This window comes from Hirundo rustica, chromosome 2 (genome assembly GCF_015227805.2).
Source record: "Hirundo rustica isolate bHirRus1 chromosome 2, bHirRus1.pri.v3, whole genome shotgun sequence".
NCBI classification, from domain to species: Eukaryota; Metazoa; Chordata; class Aves; order Passeriformes; family Hirundinidae; genus Hirundo; species Hirundo rustica.
Window position 1 is genome coordinate 90,534,936 of NC_053451.1, and position 20,864 is coordinate 90,555,799.

Consider the following 20,864-nt stretch of genomic DNA (forward strand, 5'->3'; position numbering starts at 1 on the left):
TATTTTTAGCAATGAGAAAGCTTTAGATATGCATGTAAATGCCTCTCTTGTATTAGTACTGCATGAGAGTTTTAGTTTTAGCTTTAAAGAAATAATTTACTGCATCTGAAACTTTCATCTGCCCTAATCTTTATGTATCATTCCATACTATGGTGTGTTTATGTATGTGAATTATAAAACACTGTGAATTGCTAGTTTTTTTCCCTGGAGTACCACAAGTGATATAATAAGTGAATGGGCATACTTGAAAGCACTGAGAAAAGGATCATAAAAATCTATTTCAAACTTATTAGGTATGGAATAAAGAAAGAGTTTAGTAATAACTCATAAATTTCTGACAGTTACTGTATTTCACATGTGACTGCAGAGGTTGTTCATGCTGTGGCTAAAAGTCACCAGAAGTGTCTTCTCAATCTGAGCAGATGGTCTTGATTAGAGAGAGCAGACTGAGCAGAGCCAAGCTGTCAGCTCTCTGATTTGCTCATCTGACCACCAGACCAGCACTTCCCATTACACTGTGTTGTTAACTCACCTATTAAAGCTGAAGATGCAGGATATAACCCTTTCTAGAATGGCCCACAGATCAAGCTGTGAGTCATGCTGCTAATCCTGTGCCTGATTTTTGACCTGTTTTAGAGTTTCCTGTAGCCTTCCATCACCATAGTTACAAAAATTGGTCTGCATAAAAGTTTTCCATAGTTTCAATTTTGTTCTTGTTACTGAGCTACGAAAAGCTCTCCTTGGATAGGCGAAGGTTTGTGTTGTTCTTTATGTGCTTGATGAGACTGTCATGTTTTTGCATTTCAAGTGCTAGTAGCTGCAAGATTTTACAATATTTCTCTAGGTTTAACTTACCAGATGTTTGTCTATTCCTTTAGACAAAAATATTCCCCTCAGTAACCCTTAGGTCTACAGGATGCTACCATAGAGGAGAATAGCCTGAGATGAACTCTATAAGGTAGTTGGGAGCCTGATTATCTTCATTAATTACGAAATACTATTATTAGAACCATAAACTTGTTTGAACCATTTAAGGCCATCGTTTATGTAACAGGCACAGTTAGCTACTGATAACATTTTTTCCAAGTGTGTTATATCTAAGTAATGTCACCTTAATTTTGGAGATCTAAAAGAACTGGGCATGTGCGTAGTTAGAAATACTGCTAACTAGTTGTTATTTCTATTTCAGGCTACTAGCTTAAAGAAACCTCTAGTTTGTCTCATTTAGGTAACAAAACAATGAACAAAAAACCCTGCAGACTTAACCTATGCAATCTCTGTAGAGCCACTTTTTGGATTGCAGGCTCTTCAGCAGTCAGATTTTTGCTCTCTTTGTGTAGTTCCTCACCCAAGACAAGCAGGTCTTGACTGATGCTGGTGGTCTTGGTTGGGTGGATGATCATCATGCTTTGAAGATCTCAGATTTCACTGAGTACAGAAGCAAATTTGGGTGGGAGAGGTTTGTTTTGTTCAGATTCACACCAGAAAACAAGTGTGCTCACTAGTACTGTAGCTAACAGGAAGCAGTAGTGTGTCATCTCCAGCTTCTGAGCAGAGCCTTTGCTGCAGACACCCTTAAACTTCAAAGGGAGCTTCTGTCAGAGCTCGTGGGCCTCTTGCAGTCCTCTGCAGGTGGGTGTGAAACTGACGATCAGGCAAACACCAGTGCTTTGTAGTCCTATGAGATCTTCTCATGAAGTAGAGAAGGTGTTATTTTTCTCAGACTGTGAGCGAGCTATGCAAACTTTTGGATGATTTCAGGAGCAGCTATTCATTAGGAAGTAATGGCTACCTTCTGCTGGTAGTGTCACAGCATTCAAATTACAGTAACCCTCCCTAAACAGAGTTGCAGGGTATAGTTTTGAGACGATACTGATGATTTTAGGTGTATTAAAAGGATACTGAAGCTTGTAGGTGTGACTGGATTTGTCATTTTTTTGAGATCATATTTAGCTTCTCTGTTTTTTGTCTAGTAATAATGACAGTAGAGGGAAGGGGCAGAGGTTGAGAGTTTGTATGTTTTTTGAGGTGCTAATTCCATAGCATTCAGAGTGTCCCATGATTTCCTGGGGTTTTAATCCCCCAACTGTTGGATGGAAGCAATGAAATCTGGCAACTGTTTAACAATGAACATTGGTCATGTTCTGTGACATGCAGTGACTGACAAGTACAGCAGACATGAGGAGAAAGCTTTTCTTTGAAAACAGGCATAAGGAAATATCCTAGTGGCTTATTTTAAATGGAAGAACAGAAACCTTTATTAGAGCTGTAGTTGAAGACCAGTGAAACCAGTTATGTTTCTGACTTGTGTAATATTGATTTTGGAACATGAACATAGGGAGGAGAAAGGTATTTGGTTATATCCAAATGAAACAGAAGGGGTAGAAAAAGGAATTAACTTTCCAAGATGGCTCTTTCCAGCCTGACCTTAGATCTTTGAGCTATGACTTCAAGTTTTTTGGCTGGGTGACTGAATAAGAGGAGAAGTAACGGAAAACTTGGGTATGGAAGTGGAGGGAGTTGGGGAGCCCCAGGACAGGCTCACTGATGGGAGCTCAAAGGGTCTGGAACAGTTTGAAGAATTGAGTGCAGGAGAATGTCTTTCTTGGAGAAAGAACATTGGCAAATTGAATTGGATTGAAAAGGAAAATTTGAAATAAGTTACAGGATCAGTAAAAGGCTTTCAGAGGGAGCTGTTTTTCACAACCTTGCCAGTTATAAATGATAAAATTATAATTTCATTCTCAAATTGAGAGTATGAAGAGGGAACTGTTTATCCTGTTTCACTTGTTTTTCCTTGTATTGCTTTATCATTTGATTTCATGATAGTTTTCAATTGGTTTTTTTTTTGTTTTGGGTTGTGTTTGGGTTTTTTTGTTTTGTTTTGGTTGGGTTGTTTTGTTTTGGGGGGGGGTGGAGTTGTTTGTTTGTTTGTTTTAAGATCATTCTATTCCTTACTAAAGAAGTAAAGAAACAACTTCTTACCTTTTGTTTTACACATGCTATAGGCATCAGCTAGCTCCTGGTCATCTCTAGATATAAGCAGGTGTTAAAATACAGGAATTGGAAACAGTTCAAAGTACTACTACACCTGGACTGTAGGTGCATTAGAGGTAATCTTTCATTTTCTGGTTTAGGAATTGATTTAACTTCAGGTTAGGTTTTTCAGGATTAGGTGTTTCCAGTTATGATGCTGCAGAAATACTCAGTTTCCCTGCCGCAAAGCTGTGCTCTGTAACTCTGTTGCAGAATCATCAACTTTTCTATATACATAAGGGAGTAAACCTTACTTCTGGTGTGCCTTTTTTTGGTGTATGTGTCTTTTATTCCTGGAAAAGTTACTGTGTAAACATACAAATGTAGCAATTAATTTAAGAGGGAGAAGAGAGAAAAATTGGCCAGCAGTTAGAACAAAATAGCTTAAACAGTAAATAAAATAAACAGACTTGGAACAAATCCAAGGAGGACAGCAGGGAACCAATTCAAACTGCATCGAACCAGCATACTATGAAATGGTAGTTTTAAGAGCAATAGTTTATTTAGATTTTTTTTTAATAGTGTTTTTTAATGAATTTGCATTTGTTAGGGCAGGAAGGAACTGAAATATAAACAAAACCAAGCCAAATTGTTTTTGCTCTTCATTCTTGAGTCCTATAGAAGTTACTTGAGACCAATAAAGGGTTTCAGGATTTTTGCAACAGCTGTTTGAGCTCTTCCATCTCTTCGCACCGGATGATGACTTTCAAAAGAGTTAGATCAGCCTTTCCGCTTTTACATTTTTTAAAATTAAATCAGATAATGAAAAGAATAAACTTCGTAACATATTCTGCAGAAAATACGATAACGTCTTCTACTTACGTTTCAATCTAACTAGCAGGCTCCAGGGCTATGGAGAATAGACAATAGTTCATGTGAAATGTTCATTCACTAAGGTTATAATTAAACTGGCAGAAAGAGTATTTAATGTATTGTGTGGATCACTTCACAAAGATAGAGGTCTGGCCAGTGCCTGGGTCAGAGGACAGTAGGTCAGAGGTCCAGTATCTCTTTGTATGTAATAAGCACATCCTTTATGGCCTAGAAATAATGATTCTTAACAGATACAAGGAGTTTTGAAAACTTGTAATTTTGACATGCTAAAAACAATCATGCTTTGTCAGAAAAAAATATTTTTTTGGAGAACAAAGTGATTATTTCACTTACTTTTAAACTTTTACCATGACATTGTTTCCTGTTCCTAAAACAAACAAGCAAAAAGTGTTTAGTTCAGATTATGAACTTCCCATTTGTAAGTTCTTCTGTTTTGATTGAGGGCCTTTTGGTTACTGTTTTTTTTTTGGTATAGACATCACTCATGGAAGCAGCAGAACAGTCAGCAAGATTTGATACTGTTTTTTGAATCCCAACAGGCTAATCTGCACTTGCTGCTTCAGTCTGTCCTTGGTGGGACCCTACAGACCTGCCTGCGTTCAGAGCACAGTGATCAGCACACTAGCCAGAGCCCATACTCTGAATTTCTCCTCCAGGAGCCCAGGGTCCCAAAGCTTCTGGAGTGCTTTGTGCAGGCCTGAGCTTTGTTACTGTTTAATGGCTCCTGCTTGGAACTATGAATATTCCCCTGGAACCAGCTCCCAGGCCTGTGTGGCTGTGGCTGCTGGAGGGTTTATCCACACTGCACTCAGGGCCTTAACCGCAGCAAGTGTTTGTACAGCCAGGTTAGCTTTAACCCACTGGGGTAGGTGCTGAAAATAAGCCAGTCTCGGTGTGAGTTCTGTGCAGCCTTCTTTGTGATGCTGCTGAGGCAGGAGCTTAATATCAGACACACCTGGCTTAAAATAGCAGTTTTCATCCTTGGAGTTAGGGATGGATGACAGGGCACAAAATGTATCTTGGGTGGAGCACTGGAAATCCCAAAGATACGCTCTTATGCACATTTCTTTCTATCACTTTCTCCTACCCTTCCCAGTCCCCTCTTGGCAGTCTCAGGGAGTGTTCTGTGTATTTTGAGCCAGTGGCTGCTCAATGCTAAAGGAAGCCTTCCTGATGGAGCCTGCACTGACCCGGTCAAGGCCCAGTGACCCTGGATTATAGATGGAACAAGTAATTATCCTATGGGTGTTACATAAAAAAAAAATTTAAAGAAGTGATGTCTGTTGATCTGGAATGTAGTGGCTTGAGGTAGAAGAGGGTTAGGCCAAGGGTGTCGGGAGGTTGCCTGCTGCCTTTAGCAGTACAAAAGGAGAAGAGCTGCTGCCCAAAGCCAAGGCTCGAGTCTGAGGAGTTGGACCAGAGCTAGATCATCAGGCATGGCAGGAGCTTTGTTTGCCGTGGGCAGGGTGCATGGAGTCAGAAGACAGAGAAAGCATTAGGTGAAAGAAGAAAGCTAAAGCAGGTGAGGGGGAAATGCAAGAGAGAGATTTTGGGATAGGCAGGGTCTGAGGGATGTGTAGGCAGAGACCCATTTTATTGCAGGAATAAACACAGCATGTCTGAGAAAATGCCGTCCTCCAGCTTTTTTGGGTATGTACTCAGGGTGTGTTTGACCCCTCGTAAATGCAGTGTAGAGGACTCAGGGTGTGGTTTTGTGAGCTGAAGTCTGGTGTCAGCAGGAATATGTGAGGGCTCCTGACCCCTCCACTTGGTCCTCTGCTGTACCACAGTTGTACTAAGGATTGTTCCTAAGGCAGTGCTGTGAACCAGGTGGGTTTTATTTAGTCTGAGCAAGCACAGGTTTGCAGTGCTGGCCCAGCCAAAGCTGCGACATGATGGGAAGAGGGCCAGGGAACACAGTTAAGGTTATGTCAGAAGCCTGGCATGTGCCTTCAGCAGTTTGTGCTTGAAGCCGTGCCTTCAGTGGGCAGGTTCTGCAGCAGTACCTCCAGAGTAGCACCAGGTATTACTTAACTCCATTAAGTGCTTGTTACAAGCTCCAGTGTGTGCTTTTTATTATTCATTTTCCTGCTGGCTGGTGACACCTACTTCCATACACCTCTCACAGGGCAAACCCATGCTCCCATCTGTCATATCCCACTCCTGCATGGAAGGGAAGCACCCGAGATTCATCAAAGAATGCCCAAAACCACAAGGGTCTAAAAGAAGCTCATGAGGTTTTATTAGCAAACTAAACACTTGGTATAGAAATTCATGTTTTGCCCTTCCTCTCCAGTAGTGAGAGGAATAATGAAAGAGAAGGTGAAAAGGTGATCAGTCCTGGATCCAGGATCAATCCATCCAACAGGGTATCCAGGGCTTGGAGGGCGCATCACCAAGGCTTTGTGGGACTACCTGGTTATAGCTAAGTTTTCCCCTCCCTGGGAGTAGGTTTCTTGCTCTTCATGTAACTGAATCAGCATGTGTACTCTTCCAGACCTTTATGGAAATGGAGGGAGCTTTGAGGGTCTTTTGGTGGTCTTGATCCCCCTCTACTGGACTTGTCTGCTCCTTGACCCCATTCCTATGCCTGCACTGTTTTGTGTTGTGTGGTCGCCATGGACCAGAACAAGAAAATTTGCCCCAGAAAGGTGCTGCCCTATCTGTGCACATCCCCCTTTTCAGCTACATCCTTTTCTAACTTGGCTGCTTGAATGGTGGTCGGTATTTGAGGCATAGCAGCACATTAAATCCTTATTGCTCAAATTCCTACACCATCTCTGTGCCCAGCCAACAGCAGAAGGTGGCTGGAGACAGAGTTCAGCTGGATGCAAGGGTCACTGTGTCCTTTCTACCCTCCTGTGGTGGTATGTGGTGAAAAAAGTGGAACGATCTCATTCTGGCTGTTTGGATGACAGTGCTCTCCTTGTTAAAGTAACTGATTGCCAGAATGAAGAGATCTATCATTAGAAATTGTTATGTCCTGAGTAACTTAATTAGTGCATAAATTCTGTCTTTTGTGATGGTGAGATTTGTACTGTGGCTTTTTTTTTTTTCCTATAGAAAATTGTATCTATTATATATATAAAAAAATCTTTCTACAAAGAAAGTGTACTCAATGGGAGAAGTAATTCCCTATACATATGGTAATGAAGGTAAATGGTGCGTGTGTTTTTGACTTTTGCAATGTAAAGCAAGAATGGCCCTCTAGTGGTCACGGCTTTAAAAAAAGCGAAATGGGGAATTCTCTTCATCTCGCCCAAGCAATATTGCAGTAATTGTTTTCTCCAGGGCACTCTAGTGAGGATGACTTGCATGATAAAAATTCTTCCCTTCTCCTTGACATTCTTGTGCTTCTAGACTGAGTAACTAAGATAACATTTGCAATTTAGTCATGTAATTGGCAGCTTCAGACTGTGCATCTGGGGAGCTTTCACTTAACTGACTTAACTGCGCACATTAATAACAATGGCAATTATTTATTGAATAATAGGCTATTGGGTTTCTTAAGTGGCTAAAGCACCAACCTGTGGAACAAAGACTAATGTAAATTACTGTCAACTATATGACGCAGTTTGTTCCTGAAAGTGCAAAATTATGCTGTCATTTTGTTCACTTTTATGTAATTTTCTTTTTTTTTCTTTTTGAATTCTTCTCAACAGCCCAGTGACTTCTCAGTATCTCTAAAGGCATCGGGGAAGAACAAACATTTCAAGGTGCAGCTCGTGGACAATGTCTATTGTATTGGGCAGCGACGATTTAATACTATGGATGAGTTGGTGGAACACTACAAAAAGGCTCCCATCTTCACCAGTGAACACGGGGAAAAGCTATATCTTGTGAAAGCACTTCAGTGACCTTGAAGATGGACTTGGCCACCTGGGCCTCTTATAACTTACAAGCCTTAGGTCCTAAATTCACTTTTATAGAGCAGAGCAATATCTGAAGCAGGCTTAAGGAATAGGCTCTTTCTAAAGTGTTTGCTCTGTCAGTTGCTGTTTGTCCTTTTTTTTTTTTTTTTTTTTTTTTGCCTCTTTTTGTGTTCCAGTTTTGTTAACCTCTGACCACCTCTCTTCAGGTTGAGAGTTTCCCTTGGGTGGCCATGGCGAGCACTCACCTTCCCGGCAGAGTTCAAAACGCCCCTCTCCTGTGTACGTTTACATAGTTAGCTCAGATCAAGGAGGGGTGTTTTCAATTCAAACCAGTGTTAATCTGTTCAGACTGCTCATGCAGGCAGAACTCTCCATTCAGCGACATCGGGCACAGTTTGAATGCACTGAAGCTGCAGCTGCTTAAGTGAGAGAGAGTAGACATAACAGTTGTGGCTGTGAGTTCTGTAGCTATATCGCTTACCAAGTAGGATAATACAAAACCTCCTAGTTCCTAGAAGCACTCTTTACACTGTACTCTGCTATTACGTTGCCTCTCTGATTCTTTGTAAAGAGTACACTAATTAAAAGCATTTTGTAATAGTACTTCTTAAACTACTATGGTAAGATTGTAGTAAAAGAAAACTAGTGTATTTTGGTCTGTAATTGCAACAAAGAGAAATTTTATTTGAAAGTTGATTACTAGAGAAAGAATAATTGAATTGTAAAGGCTGAATGTTTTGGTAATCTACAACCAAATGTGCCATCCACATAATGCTTTTTCCTCTTGCCCTTCTGCTTGTTTGAATTAAACGATTATGTATTTAATTCTCAAAGTAATATGTATCTGTAGCTGATTGTTGACACTAATACAGAAGATTAATAAAAACTGATTTTGGGACAGGGTGGGGCGGGCTACCAACACTATATATATATTTGCTTTACGGAAAGAAATCTTCAGGTTTTACAGAGGATGGCGTGGTTGGTAGGAAGAGACACAGAATGTTTATGAAGAAAATGCATTTTTCTCTTTTCTTTACATTTAAACTCCTTTATGGTTTAAATATACAGTCTTTAGATGGCACATTCCTGAGATTGAAGAAGGGATCATGGGATCTCAAAATCTTGCATACTCAGTTTTTTGGATATTGTAATAAAAAAGGTATTACGTCATGATGGAGTACTGGATTTATCCTTGGGTGGTAGTCCTGGTGTTACTTTAGCAAGGTGAAATAGAGTGAATAATGAATTTGTTTGTCTTGGAATTTGTGTGGCCTAAAAAGAGATCATCTGCAACTGCAGAGGACAGTTTTGATACGAGGCAGTGTCTAATGAGCTCTGTGTTTCTTGTTTCTGTGATAATTAAGTCCATTCATAGCTTTAATGAAAACTGCAAGATGGACCTATTAAAATACATTTCTTACGTATTCTGTGTTTCAGCCAGTAGTAGTGCAACTACCTCTGTGTATAACTCTAGAGCAGGTTAAGGAGATAAGAGCACTGTCTTACTTGCTTTGGGGTAAATCATGCCACTGCCAGGAGACTGCATTGGCACCTTTACAAATGAACTGCAGTCTTGCTCAGATCCAAGAAGCAAGTACAATTTCTGAACTTCTATGCACGTACTATTTTTCCACCCCTCTTGAAATCTTATTTCTGTAAGGTTTTCTGAATTGACAGCTTGTATTGGAACTAAAAAGAAAATGTATTTTTCTGTATGTGCATTAACTAAAAATTGGGCAGTGGCTCTTGTGCTTGGTAAAGCTTAATGAAAGAAAGCAGTGATTCAGAGCAATCCAAAATGATCATGCATTATCCTGAAGAGCAACTACCCACGACTGTCTTCTAAGAAGATAAAAGTTTTCCCTAGTAAGTTGGTGAGGAGTACTAGTTGTTTACAACTTACCTACAGAAAGACTCCACAGTGGGCTTATTAAACCTAATGAGTGAATTCTGCAGAGCCTATAGGGATTTGACTTATAATACCTAGTTTTTTCTTTTGGTGAATCCAAGCATGTACCGAGTATGGCAATAACATTAACAAAGTGAGCTATATGTTGTATGATCATTTTCAGGTTTGAGTGAATTGCTTTTCAGTCTTAATTGTCTCTTGGTAGTATTTGCAAAAATGATATGTGGGAATGGTTTACCTTTTCAGTAAACTGATTACTCTAATTACTCTTTCATGCCCTGTGTTCATTTTTTCCTGAAATATTTGCTATATTTCCTGTTTCAGGGGCCTTCATATGCCTCTTGCAGTCTTTTTCACTTTTTTCTAGTCCATTTTTACAAGCTCTCTTAGTTCCTAGCTCCTTTCTAGTCTTAGTAGCTTAGAACTAAATCAAAGAGACATCTGAATGAAGGTTTTACTATATGCTTTATATTTTAATGGATTTATCAAATTTTCTTTGCTTGTTTTTGTTACCTCATCCTCTGTAAATAGATTCTGTGTCTTGAGTTGAGAATTGTAAAGTACTTTGTTTTGGAAGCAGTTAGTTTATGACCTGTAAATAACTAGCTCAAGTAATTTCTTTTTTTCAAGTAAGTCTCACCTTGGTTTTTCCCATGCTGTATTTTATCAGCATGCTTTCTGTTCAACAGGCTCATTAATAGCTCTTCTGTTGTTCCCTTCATTATTGAGGTATGTTCATATGAATTTTGCCACCTTTTCCTGCCCTTTTGATCTCATTTGTTTGACTCGGCTTAAGCATTAATAATCCTCAGTACTAAATGCTTCATAAAGGGGCAATAGACATGGATTTTATTATTTTCCTATTTTATACACCCCTTTCAATTATATGACAAAATCTCACCTATATTTTTTGACTACTTACAGCCTCTTTTTCAAAGCTTGCAGCAGGGAGATTTTTATTTTATTTTTGAAATACGAGCAGAGTCATGGTGACCTGAATTTCTTTCCTTACAGTATTCATTAAAGGCTCAGATAATTTCTGATGGAGCAGAAGTTGTGATTTTTCTTTATGATGTTTTGTCTGGCTTTTGCCATCCTACCTGATGCATATAGGTGCGTAAGTTGTACTTTTAAGTACTATTCCTATGCAACTGTTAATGTTTTCTTGCCTTGCTGGTGTCTGTGGAGAAATGTGAATGACTCGTGAATCCATAACAGTTTCTGTACTTTCCACACAGTGGCAGAAATTTTAGATCCATGTTTCTAATTTTAGCTCTGGGAGCTTGATGACAAGCTCCCACTTGACCTTATCTTGACTATTTGTATCACCCCTTTTTGGTATCACATATTAGGTGGGGACAGATTAGTAAAGGATTAATATAAGAGTGCACTGAGAATATGCCAGGTAAACTCACATGGACCTACTGTGTTATAAAAGCAAAGGATTTACTTATTCTTTGCTTTCGAGGAGAGAAGAGGCAATAAAGATATGCAGTCAGGTATTTAATGTCATTGACTGCATGAACAAACTCTGAAGTCCCACACTTGAATGGTTCTGCTTCGTGTTCTCTGTTCAGATCTTCATGGCTCGTAAATGTATATTAAAACCTGAAAGTTTACAGCTCTTCCTCCAAACCTTTATTGTAGCTTTTCTATACTGTAAAGTTTGGTGTCTGGTTTAATGGTTTCGCTACAGGGAAATAGAGATCTTCCATACGTAGAACAATAACTTCTGTTATAACACAAAGTTAAAGTACTTTCGAAATGCCACCATACAATTTCACCTATAAAAATGAATCAGATTTTTGCCTAAATTATAAATAAAAAACTAGAAAAAGGATTACAGGTCCTTTGAACTAGGTCTGACAATTTACTTGGCAAAAGTGGCTGAATAACTGTAAGGGCTTTCATTTCTTCTTGGTCTTAAGATAGTTTAATTCAGTGTTTTACAGGTAAATGAAATTTGGGCAATCTCTGCAGTCTGAATCTGACAGGTTGTTTTCTTACTCCAGTGGGATGGGATGACTCATTTTTAAATGGAAACTTGTTAACATGTAATAAGCTGTGAAAATTGTACTGCTAAAGTAACACTGATCCCTTAAAATGCTCTAGGAACTGTGAACCTTCCTATTCCTTTCTTTTCAATACATGCCAAATTCAGTGCCTTTTTTATGAAGTGGAAAAGTACAAGCCAGCAAGAGTACAGCATGCACCGTCCTGAAGAATGTTACAGATCTCCTGTACCATGTGAATGAAAGGATGCAAGTAAATGCTGCCATTCATTCACTGTTTTGACTAACAAGTAAATCAGTTGTGCAGTACTCCTCTAGAAAGTATACTGCAATTGCAACCCAGATGTGCACCAGCTTTAGTGTGTGATAACAATGCGTAATGTATGTTCTCGTGCCAGCATCTTGTAAAAGCAATAGCTTGCTGTCATTTTTTGAGGTGGGCATTCATGTTGTTGGATATAGTTATAATTTGTTGGAGAAATTAACACTTAATGTTTTTTGACTTAAATTGACTTAATGTGAAAAATAACCTATATCTGGTATACTTAAAACTGTAGTATTTTCTGATCTTTTGCGTGCTGCTGCAACGCTATGCTCTTTCTGCATTTTAAAATGTAATATTTTTTTCCTGGCATATTCTTAGTGTGTCTTTTCTTGTTAGAAAATAGGCTGTTTCCTCTGTTGTTACTTGAACTATCTACCCAGGCTGATACAGAAGCCGACTAATAGAAGTGGCATGTTGTCATTGACACATTAGACAAGTTTTTCCTTGCATTTACTTTCCCATGTGGTAATATTAAATGGTTTAAGAGTGGGAAGTTAAACAGAAAGAAGGAAAGAAGAAGACTCTAACCTGACAGATTGTCTTCAGCAGTGGGAGTCCACAGTTATGAAAAAAGAGTAACAGGTAAGAAATGCTTTTTTCTATTTTCTTAAATGGATTTAGTTTGGAATTTAGCTTGACATCATATAGCATGAGTACATGAAGTAATACAAAGGTTAACAAATTAATGCTGATTTAGTCCATTTTATTGAAGGAATGGATGGATAAAGTAGTTGATCTCAATGTTTTGCTGCAGAAAATAGTCTTCTTAAAAAGGAGAGAACTGGGATTTTGGGGACTTCTTTGTTGGTGGGGGACTTTTTTTTTTTATTTTTGAGGAAAGAATTCAAAAGAGGCGTCTTGCTCCAGGTTTCAAGCCAGATTTTGCTTCTAAGCTTCTTCCCAAAAAACATGTCTTGAGTATGAGCCAGGCCACAGGGAATATGTTAAGTGGAATTATTCTCCCACCTGTAATTGCAACTGGTAGTGAAACCTGGGCTACTTTTTTTTTTTTTTTTTTTTTTTTTTTTTTTTTTTTTTTTTAATTTCCATTAGACTGGATACATACATCTATATGGTAATTAATTAGTGGGTTCTGTGGGTTACTGGCTTAGTTTTTCACCTGGGTTCAACTCTCTCAAGTTGAAATAAGCTTGATGACTTTTTTTTTTTTTAAATTCATTTTTATGTCACAGAACCCGTAGTGCATTCAGTGCAATTATAATTGGTAATGCAAAGAAGCCCTTCAGTTGTGGGCAGCTGGTATGTTTGGAATACTAAGTCCAGAGATGATGATGATGATAATACAGCCTTTAAAGAACTGCGGATAAGGGCACCAGCAGATAGTTAGAGAGAATAGACTCTGGCATCATTAACCAAGTGTCTTGATGGTTTCTCTTTGGAGAATTAGGATGTTTATCTTCATTTGAATATGCATAGCTAATATGTAGAAGTTAAACTTAACCCTTTTTTTGGTGTGCAGTGTGTTTAAACGTAAGTAAATTTGCAGGAATTAGCACTGCAGGGGAGAATGTGAATGTTGAGACCTCAGGAAAATTAAGCATGCTGGTGTTTATGACAGCTTTCCTAATGAAAATCCTTGCAGGTTTATGTCCCAGTGAAAAGTGGAGGGCTACTTCATGTTCCTTGGTTTTGCACAGGCATTGGCCTAACTTTGTGCTGCCATAACCTGACTCCACCAAACACAGGGATTATGTTAGAAGAGATTTCCATAGTGTCGGGGCTCTTGTGTAACTAGCTTGGGCTAAGCACAGAGTGCAGTGTAAAGAGAAGAATAAGGTTTTGAAGAATGCACCAGGAATGGGTGGGTGTCACAGAGAACTCATTAAACCTAGTTATGTTTGTCCTTTGCCCTTACCAGTTCATCAGTGAATGCTGACATTATCGGTGTTTAATGTTTTGTGTTAGTAAGTCTCAGGGTCGTTTCTTGTACTAACAGAGATCAGATGTGCCACTTCTCTGGCTTGTCTCTGTGTAATCATTCTGCTATGAAGTTCAGAATGGTCTAAGAGAAATTTTATCTTCATTTTAGCTGGTATTTCTGGTGCAATATATAACGGTACCTATGTTGTCAGTCTTCTGATGCTCTTTAGTATTTTTCTGTAAAAATTAGAAGTCTGAGCATGCTTCAAAAGTTATCATTCTCAACTCAGTCCTTTGCCATGTGGTGAGCATTAGATTACCAGTCATGGGCTCCTCCATGTCAATTAACATCAGATTTCTCTCCCCCCCGCTCCATTTTTTTTTTTTTTTTCCTTAGAAGTACATGTGCATCTATCTTTACAGTCTTGTTAGTTCCTGGAAAGTCTTCTGGTCCTTGGCTGCTCTCCTGGAACTTTGTGGATCATTTGGAACAATGGCCTTTCCATTCAGTGTTGGCTTCTTGGGAAATAATACTCTTCATGATGAATTGCATTATCCTGTGGTGGGGAAATAAGAGCCAAAGGTGCTTTCCTACTTCATGGTAGTTCTGGGAAGAACTTTGTCCTAATAGAATGAACTCTGGCTGTTCTTTAGAAAAGAAACAAAAAAAAGAGGGAACAGGTTACCCTTTCGGTTTAAATCAAATGCTCTGTAAAAGCTTGAAAATCATTCTAAAACTAATAATGGAGAAGCTCATTATATAATGCAATGTCAGGAACTACTTTGGTTACTTATGGAAGGAGATTGCTTTCCTCAGCGTTAGTAGGATGTTAATTCTACATTAGTCTTAGAATTTCTGAAGAACAAGCACAGCCACCTTCTGGAATATAGCTGAACTCAAGCTGTGCATACTACAGTTCTGAGTCTTTGGGGGTAGGGCACCACACAGTCACCTAGCTTGAATTCTTATTATTTTACTGTTAACTGCAATGATTTTATTTTTGTGATGACCCAGATGAATCATTTTTCTTGTGTTTTTCCTAGTGCAATTGCATGTAGTCAGGCATAGTTTTCATTGAAGCTGGCTGAGCTTCCAGGAATCCTGCTTGTTCTGTGCTTCATTCATCTACACTCCCTTCCTGCCTCATTTGTACTTGGTCTCCTACTCTGCTTTTTTGCCTTTCTCCTATTTTCTCTTGTGCCCTAGAGCTTCTTCACTTTTTCATTTCCTTCTTCTTGTCTTCAAGTATTTCTACTGTCCCTTCATTTACAACCTTTGATATTTAGAGCCTAATGAAGAGGAATGATTGCTTTGCTCCACACTTCTCCAATTACACCCCCAGATTGCAGAGGAGCGGGCCCACTTCCCTGCATGGGGCTGTATTTGTGCTGTGGGAACATCAAGGAACAGATCATCAAGCAAATAACTGTGTGACCTGAGTAAACCTGTTCTTCCTCACAGTGGTGGTTATTGGATGGTACAAGGCCCACTTGAATCAGCAGCTTGACTTCGGAGTTTCAGTGCATGTGTTCTCACTGTGGAAGGTGCTCAAACAGCCTAAGCATTTGCAATTCTGAAATGAGGAGTGGGAAAATACATGGCCAGTATTTCTGCATATTTACCACAAATGCCATGCAGCATGCTCATCAAAACAGGGGCAAGTGAAATTCTTATGCTGGTATTTGGGAGTGTTGGTCCATCCTTCCTTTCTTGCTTGCTGAAGTTTCTTCTTGGCCTAATGGCTGGTATTTTCCTGCACTGAACAGGATTCCTCTAAGAGAGCTGCAATTCAGCAGCAGCAGCTTTTGAGATGTGATTTGCTTGAATTGCATTGATCCATACTTAGGCTGATAGAGTGGAGTTGTTACACTGGCATATAACTATAACACTGTGTTATAGCTGTAAATGCTGTAAACATTTTGTGCTGTTATTGGGACTGTTGTAATTATGGTGTGTGCTATAAAATCTTCATTCAAAACCTGATATCATAAACAAAGCCCTTTAATTAAAAAGAAAAAATAGCCCCCAGCCCACGTACAAAAGGAAGGAACAGCTCAAACTGATTAGAGGAGCCAAAGTAATTGTTATGCACTGTACAGTGGTGATGGAGAGCAGACAAAGAGCATATGCCAAGGAGCCATGGAAATGAAGGAGCATAAAAGGACTGGCAGCAGCACCATTGGGAGTGTGCTCACCCACACAAATGGAGTGATGAATTTGTTTGCACCAGTGAGCAGGAGCAGAGTTCAAAATGTTCGCACAAGGCGTTTGCTAAGGGACTGGGCTTAGCAGGCCCAGGCCAGAGGAGCTTCAGTTTCATTCTAAAGAAATTCATGCTTTTTCTCTCAAGATACAGAGGCAGGATATAAATAGCAATGGGCTTGAATAAGCAGTCAGCCTCTGCAGCAGGAAATGAAGACATCTAAGGAATCCCCTTTGTCCCAGATAGATGTGTGTATGTGCATGTTTACTTTCACTCCATTTAAAAGACTGCTTCAGATTTGATTTGCTTCAGAACTAAGTTCTCATTTCAGAATCAGTGCAAGCCTTTCCATAGCAGACTGGTCACCAGGGAAAGGTTTGATTACCCTTGAGCATGAGTGTAATCCATGTCATCCTAGACTGCACATGCTTGCCTTAATCCTTGGTGAGCTCAGTACCTTAGGAAGGGAGAACCAATACTTCAACAATTTTAGTAGGGTACATGATTGCATTAAAACTCCTCTTCCTCCTTCCCCACCATACCGATGGCCTGGGAACACATATTCCTTTGGCTTCTATGACATGTTTTGCAGCCTTGATACTTGAGCAAGCTAAGTCTGATACTTGGAATAAAACCACCTTGAACTTGCTTTTCACACCAGCCTTTCCCACTGCATATGAAAAACATCTGCACTTACGTAGTCATGCCCATGCCAGGGAACCTCATTGCCCACTGCCATAAGAAGAATGTGTTGCTTGTCATCAGTACACAGAAAATACGGGAATGCTCCATCCCCAGTGGGAGAGCAGTATGCAGCTATCTGTCAGTACTATGTAATTTCACATCAGCATGGATATGAGTTGGATTGGGAGTTCGTGATGCATAAAACTTGATGAGGGAGAGGTAAAGTATGGTGTGTGTCAATTCTGAATCATCTCTTTTCAATGAAGAGGTCTTAATGTCTGTGCTGGCCCTTCTATTTATACAGTTGTAACAGTATACTTACTAAAATACACCTTTCTTGTTAGTGATATGGCTGACCTGGTCTCTTTGCTGGTTCCTCATCCATCCTTGTGTGGCCTTGTACTTTTGAATGGAACCCATCTCCTCCCAGTCAGGATGGGTGCAAGTGAGTTTTGAGCTCTTAACAGGGTGCTCTGAACTAATCCTCCCCAGGACTTTCAGCTGCTGTGCTTCCCAGTCATGAAAGCCATCTTTTACTGGCCTGAAGAAGAAAGCAGAGAGATTTTTCCAGAATTTTATCTATGTCAGCAGACATTAGGAAGAACAGTCTTGAAATTAAGTCATGGTAAATTGTGATCTAGAGAGGTATAGATTTTTATGCTCATCTAAGGGCACAGGTACTGAAAAAAATAGGAAAAGTTAATGAAGACATTTCTTCCTCTGTCATTCACCCTTCCTGTAATCCTTATCCTTTCCAGCTGATAGAGAAGTTTCAAAGTGCTTCCCCCCTCCTCTGAATTTCTTGCCCTAGAACTCAGGAAACTGGCCGGTCTTGGTACTGTCTTCTGGTAAATGATTACAGTTTACACTCGCCAGATTTTGAATATACAGGCTTGTTAACATGTTTCAGCAAGATTTGTGTGTCGTTATGTGAGCACAGACAAAAATCACTGTTCCTCGGATTCTGACTATACTGAGAAGCACAGTACGTTGTCTGGCACGCTGATTGTTAGTTTGAGAATGCTTTGGACAGTGACCATGAACTGAGATGCAGAAAAAGGAAATTATTTGCAAAGAACCTCACAACATTATGCAATAACCACAAAGAACATCAACATTTACTTTACATGTTCTTTAAGGGCTTATACCAAGTTAGGCTGAAATTTAATGGAAAGATCAAAATGACTAGATTTGGCTTTGGTTCAAACTCTAATACAATTCATTTCTTACTGACTTCTGTTTGATATCAGAAGGTATTAAGACACTTGCACCTATGATTTTAAGAGGCATAATTTTAGAAGATATAGGGGATCAGAAATGTTAACGTGTATTCCAAAGCAGCTGACTAAATTATATATCGATGTTTTCTGAACTATCTCAGGCAAGGCATATTTACCTTACCAATCTTGCAAAAAGTATAAAAAATAGGGATGGTACCAAATCTGCAAAGAGAATGTCATGTGAAAGGGGATTTCATGCTTACTTCAGTATGAACTATTGCACTCTTCTTTATTTGAATCTGACTTCCTAAGTTTTCTGCTGCAGAATTACTGTGGCTTTTCTTAAATTTTCTGGTTATTAAAATTCAGCCCTCCGACTTCAGAGCTCCCTTGTCTAATGTTATTTGATCCTGCTTAGGGGAAGGTGTTTTAAGTGTTAGATATTTTTAATGGATAAAACCTTAATAGTAAGAATTAAAAAAATATTATACTTTGGGACTTAAAAACCTCAACTTGGAGAAGAATATTATTTGCTTTCTCAGTTTATTTCACCTTTCAGATAATGTTCCAGCTCTTCAAGGAACACGATGATATTACTGTGCCTATGCACTGGGACCTTACATTCCCATCCCATAGGGATTTTACAAGTTTTCTTCATCTATAATAAGCCAATATTAAAAATAAATTGTGGATGTCTCATAGAATCACTGAATGGTTTTGGTTGTGAGGGACTTTAAAGATCCTCTGGTTCCAGCCCCCCTGCCATGGGCAGGGACTCCTTCCTTTAGACCAGTTTGCTCAAACCCCCTCCAGCCTGAGCTTAGACACTTGTAGGGATGAGGCATCCACAACTCCTCTGAGCAACCTGTAGTTGCAGTGCCCCATCACCCTCACAAGTTAATAATTTCTTCCTAATATGTAATCTAAATCTACTGTCTTTCAGTTTAAGACCATTTCCCCCTTGTCCCGTCACTACATGCTCTTGTGAGAAGTCCCTCTACAGCTCTCTCGTCAGCTCCGCTTTGGTACTGGAAGGAGCTATAATGTCTCCCCAGAGCCTTCTCTTCTCCAGGCTGAACAAACCAGATTCTCTCAGCCTGTTTTCCTAGGAAAGGTGTTTCAGCCCTCTGATTGTGTTTGCAGCCCTCCTCTGAACTCCAGTGAGTCCACATCTTCCCATGTGCTGGGTCCCTCAGAGCTGGATGCAGCCCTCCAGGTAGGGTCTCACAGGAGCAGAGTAGAGAGCAGAATCCCCTCCCTTGCCCTGCTGCCTACACTGCTTTTGATGCAGCCCAGAACCATCAGCTTTCTGAGCTGCAGTGTGCGTATTATCAGGTCATGCCCAGCCTGTATTTTTGTAGAAACATATTTTCCTCCAGTCTTTTGGAATTACAGAGGAGACAGTGTCACATATATTCCCAGTTTCGGAACCTGCCTTTGAGATAGTCATTTGTTGCACCATTGTAGTGAAAAACTTTTTCAATGAAAAGAAAGAGCTTTAAAAGTAGGTTAGGAATTAGTACTTTCAATTCCTTCATCTCATGGATTTTGATGTTTGTGATTGTATAGCAGTACAACTGTAGCTGAAGTTTGGCAGTTTGTTCCTCTTGAGTTCTCTTTCAGCTTCTCTGTAAGATACATTAAGCTTGCTGCTTAATGATCTTCCTTTCTTCTCCACTGGTTGATTTAGCGTCACAAGCTTCATATTGTAGTAATCACTATGTTTAGTATTGGAGGTTGGATACTTAAAAGAGCAGCGAGTTTCCAGGCGGGGTCAGATCCTAACAACTGCTTGCAGAAGGATTTAGTGAGGTTACACCTGTTTATTGCTGGAAACTGGTCTTATTTTTCTTTCTCTTGCTGCCATTTTCCCATGTCTTCAGTGATTCACAGCCTCCTACACTGCAGTCCCCTGGGACTGCCAGAGATGACTTTGTTATTAGTTGATGTTTCTTGAATGACCCAAGTTTTCCTTGTAATCTGATTCCATCAAGGGGCTGGTGTTAGGCCTCTGGGATTTTCAGGAATGACTTGCATTGCACACACTTAAAGGAAGATTGTTCAAAGTGACCTAAAACCTTAAAAGTCTCAAAGGAATCACAATTTTTCAGTTCTGGGCTCAAAACCATGACTTCCTCAGATGCCTGTGCTCTTTTGGATGAGTGTGCTTGCTCCATGCCAGGCTCTCCTTTTTGCTTTCCTCAAATCCTAAGCTCCTCTGTGTGTCACAGTCCTGCTTGGATGTGAGGCACCCATGTCAAATGACCCCCTATGACCTCCATGCTTTCACTGTTTTGCCCTTCTCTTGTGTCTGTGCTCAGTATGTGAGATTTCTCAATCACATATGAAGCTGGAAGCACAATCGTGGGCCCTACTTATGAAACACTATTTTAAAAGCCTCTACAAACTTCAGCTTGTCTTGAATGTGTGAGGGTCCGCCTTCTTGACAGTGGTATGTTTCCATTTTCTATTTATGAGAACAATAATGAATCATAAGATTACTCCTGTACACTGTATACATTCTTTGTAGATGCCCCCCCAAAACAGAGAGAATTAAATAAGGAATTGGAAAAATTAAATGGTACTGTGCATTTTCTGCCATTGGTTTGTTGGAACTCCTGTTCTTCCACATGCTTTGAAGCACTGAGAAGAATAAACACAGCTAGTTTCTTCCTTTTTCAGCACTGTTTAGACAGTGTATCCCTCTGCTACTCGAATTTATTGCCAGAGTTGTCAAGTGGCAAATTACATGGATTCATAACATGAATTGACATTTGTTCATATGGAATTGCTTTGGTGCTGCAAAACAGTTTCCTGTAGGTCACTGATTTGCTGTCGTTCAGGTGCTCAGCAATGTTATTCATAATTTCTTTTTGCTGTTGGTCAG

General features: G+C 39.6%; 1 protein-coding gene across 3 annotated transcripts in view; it reads left to right on the top strand.

The window, feature by feature from the left end:
* NCK2 (NCK adaptor protein 2) overlaps positions 1-8,912 on the top strand; it is an 85,558-nt gene extending 76,646 nt beyond the window's left edge. For all 3 annotated transcript variants that reach the window (XM_058419453.1, XM_040056518.2, XM_040056517.2), the window contains one exon: positions 7,533-8,912. In XM_058419453.1, coding sequence (XP_058275436.1) covers positions 7,533-7,727 — 195 coding nt within the window. In that variant the 3' untranslated portion in view covers positions 7,728-8,912. The remainder of the gene's footprint in view (positions 1-7,532) is intronic.
* Positions 8,913-20,864: the final 11,952 nt, after the last annotated feature.